Source organism: Maylandia zebra, linkage group LG15 (assembly GCF_041146795.1).
Source record: "Maylandia zebra isolate NMK-2024a linkage group LG15, Mzebra_GT3a, whole genome shotgun sequence".
NCBI classification, from domain to species: domain Eukaryota; kingdom Metazoa; phylum Chordata; class Actinopteri; order Cichliformes; family Cichlidae; genus Maylandia; species Maylandia zebra.
The window spans coordinates 8,508,642-8,511,916 of NC_135181.1; the positions used below are offsets into that span (position 1 = coordinate 8,508,642).

At 41.7% G+C, this 3,275-nt stretch overlaps 1 protein-coding gene across 1 annotated transcript; it reads left to right on the forward strand.

Moving 5' to 3' along the window:
• Window positions 1-218: 218 nt before the first annotated feature.
• Window positions 219-2,749, forward strand: tcf21 (transcription factor 21). Its single transcript, XM_004541931.2, has 2 exons — window positions 219-768; window positions 1,503-2,749. The coding sequence occupies exons 1-2, from the start codon at window positions 334-336 to the stop codon at window positions 1,590-1,592; spliced, it is 525 nt and encodes a 174-aa protein (XP_004541988.1). The 5' UTR covers window positions 219-333; the 3' UTR covers window positions 1,593-2,749.
• Window positions 2,750-3,275: the final 526 nt, after the last annotated feature.

A 3,275-nucleotide genomic window follows, 5' to 3' on the forward strand; every position in this document is an offset into this window, starting at 1 on the left:
ATAAATGCACCTGTCTCTCTTTTTTTTATGAGGAAATCACATGTTCCGGGTTGAACAATGATTAAAATAAAACACATGTCCTACATCTTGGGCTCATCCAGGGTCCCTTGGGATCCTCGAAACCTTTGGGGAGCCAGCAAGAAAGATCAGTACCGCTGTCTCCTCCCTGCATGTGGTAACGCCCTCTCTGGTCACAAAGATAAAAAAAAGTCTGTTCCTTTCTGCACAGTTAGTTGTTCATGAACATCCAGCGCACATCCTGTTCAATCGTGTCCAGCCGAAGAATTCTGCTCCCATGTTTTGAGCCCGCTTCAGTGGGAATACGCTACTAATATGTCCACCGGGTCTCTCAGCGATGTCGACGACGAGCTCCTGGACGGCATCCTGAAGTTTGGTTCCTCCGGTAAAGATTCCAACGAGAGCACGGAGGAGAGCTCAAACTGCGAGGGCTCATGCGCAAACGAGGAACGGAGAGAAACGCCCGGCAAAAAACGGAAGACAACGTCCAGGAAAACGGCGCCCAAGGGTGTGGCACAACAGGAGGGCAAGCAGGTGCAGAGGAACGCGGCCAACGCCCGGGAAAGAGCCAGGATGAGAGTCCTGTCCAAAGCCTTCTCCCGGCTTAAGACCTCCTTACCCTGGGTACCACCGGATACCAAGCTCTCCAAACTGGACACACTGCGCCTGGCGTCTAGCTACATAGCACACCTCCGACAGATACTGGCCAACGACAAATACGAAAATGGATATATCCACCCTGTTAACCTGGTGAGAATGGGCTTAAGGGGCTTGTACCTTTTTGCTCCCCAAATTTTCACACTTCCAATTTGGAGTTTTAATATAATAATGTAGTGAAATACCTGAATCACTTTTAATCAAAATCCAATGTTGTTTCGTTATTTTAACGTGGCCTGCAAAGGCCAAATTATAGGCCTCAATTACTCAGTAAAGTGACAAAGGAGGGCGATCGCTCAACTAGGCAGGTGCACGAGGGAGGTAAAAAACAAACAAGCAAACAGCCAGCCTCGTGCAAGCGTAATAAATACCCGACAGTTTACAATCCCTGTAGGCTGCAGACCAAGAAGTGCAATTTCATCGTTAGGCCGTCAGTGCCGGCAGTGATTCGTTGGGGAGACAGGTGAAATTAATGTTGCAGTGATGTCATTTTTTAAAAATAACTTTTCGGAGCAAATTGAGAAAAAAAACGGATTGCAATTCAAAATTATTTATCAAACGCTAGAACTGAACTTAATTAAATATGAATATTGGAGCCAGAAAACGTTAAATGTTCCACGTTAAAGCTTTATATTGTGACTAACATGTTTGTTTTAATAACACCCGAGAGCACTAAGTGAGACTGTTTGCTCCAAATGAATGATGTTTTTATTATGTTTACCTAGTGGTTTAAGGTGATTCCACGCATACTGGCTTTGAATTTAGGTTTGATTTAGTCTAAACTCTTTGACAGTGCACGCTCTAACTGGTTGCGTTTTCCTCCGCAGACGTGGCCTTTCATGGTTGCAGGTAAACCGGAGAACGATTTGAAGGAGATGCTGAACTCAACGAGGTTGTGCGGAACTACGGCGTCTTGATGCAGCTCAGTGGCAGCAGCTCTTTGCCTTTTTAAAGGAACAATGAAAAAAAAAAATCCTATAGTGACTGAAATGCAAGTCTCATCTCTGCAGACTTTGAGTGGGAATAACGGGAGGGCATCCCACTCTCCTTCGTTCCCGTAAAGAAAAAAAATCGTTTATTTAAATGCATTGTGATCTTTTATCTTTGCTGGTTCAAAGATAAACTTTGTACTTTAACCCTTGTATGGTGTTCGGGTCTGTGAGACCCGTGTTCAGTTTTTTTCAAAAGAAAAATTAAACAATTAATTTTTTTTTCACGTGTAAATGTGTTGTGTCTTTCCACTCACTCCACTTGATTATAACTGATTTATTTATAACATTTTATATAAAAGAAAAACGAGAAGCACATTAATTCATAAATGTGATCTAACAAAGGTAAAGGGAAAAAATTAACCATGTTTGCTGTTCATATGTCTTGTAATTGGGATGAAGTAAACATCTGTTGAGTAATTTAACATAAAATTGTTTGATGGTGTTAATTTGGAAAGCCAAAACTCTAGCGGGTCCACCAGACCCATGAACACTGGCTGAGTAACAAAAATACGAACACCACACAAGGGTTAAATTGCTTTTTTTCGTTTTCTTTTTTCTTTTTCTTTCTTTTTTTTTCTTTTTTCCTTTTTTTCCAACAAACAGTAATAATCTGCAGATGCGTTTTTACTAATGCAGGCCTGTGTTTTGCGATTGTCTTATGATGGATGGATGATTTGATGGATGGCTGGATAAGGCACATGAAACCTGCTCAAATTGTTGTACAGATTACATGAAGTATATGAAATATATTTGTACCACTTTTACACTCTGTGTAACCAGTCCTTATTATTTTTTTCTTGTGTGGGCCAATAGTTTGACCTGGCAACCCGCCTTATCGCTCCATTCCTTCAGAATAGCAGACCCTGCCCACCAACAAAGCGTAGGTACAGATAGCCCGAGTCTCCCTCTGTTGTGTCTGAAAGATAACAGTGGACAAAGCTGTCGTTACATAAACAAACGTTTGCCTTGGTAGATTATGTGGGCGTTATAAAGGAGTTACTCTTCTTGTGGCGTAAACAGGCCAAATAGGCCAAATCACGTTTATCTCGTTGCTAACTTTGCTGATAGGGTAAATGCAAGAAAGGTAAATAAACCGGGTGCCAGTTTGAGAAGTATCATTGTTGTCACTGACTTTTACTTTTTTAAAATTGTTTTAACCTAACTGTCAGGGCTGTTTAATAACAGTTTATTATCTTATTTATGAAGCTACACCGCTAAAATATGAGCAGCCATCGTCGTTTTTCGTTAGCTTAATTGCATTTTGCCTTATCAACTCACGCGCATGCGGTGATTGGATTGACTAATTAGCATTCGGCCAATCAGAAGGCAGTCGCTGGAGGTCAGCGGACGCTGGAGTTTGTTTCTTTTAGACGTAGAAAACCTGCTTTAATCCCGCCCAGACCAGTTGTTTTAATTTGCTCGGGTTATGACCGCTGTGTTTACATCACGTCGACAGTTATTTATGCGCTCTGACACAAGGCCTCTCCCCCTTTGTCTCTCTTTTTCTCACTGCGGTTTATTGGGAATGAAAAAAAAGAGAGCGCAAAAAAGGGAGAAAGCACTAGTTTTCACTTACTCCTTAAAAACAACTAACTAAACACCTAGGCT

Coding starts and splice junctions, on each gene's coding strand:
- tcf21 (XM_004541931.2), top strand. CDS start 334: ATGTCCACCGGGTCTCTCAGCGATGTCGACGACGAGCTCCTGGACGGC. Junction 769..1,502: donor ATATCCACCCTGTTAACCTG/GTGAGAATGGGC, acceptor TTTCCTCCGCAG/ACGTGGCCTTTCATGGTTGC.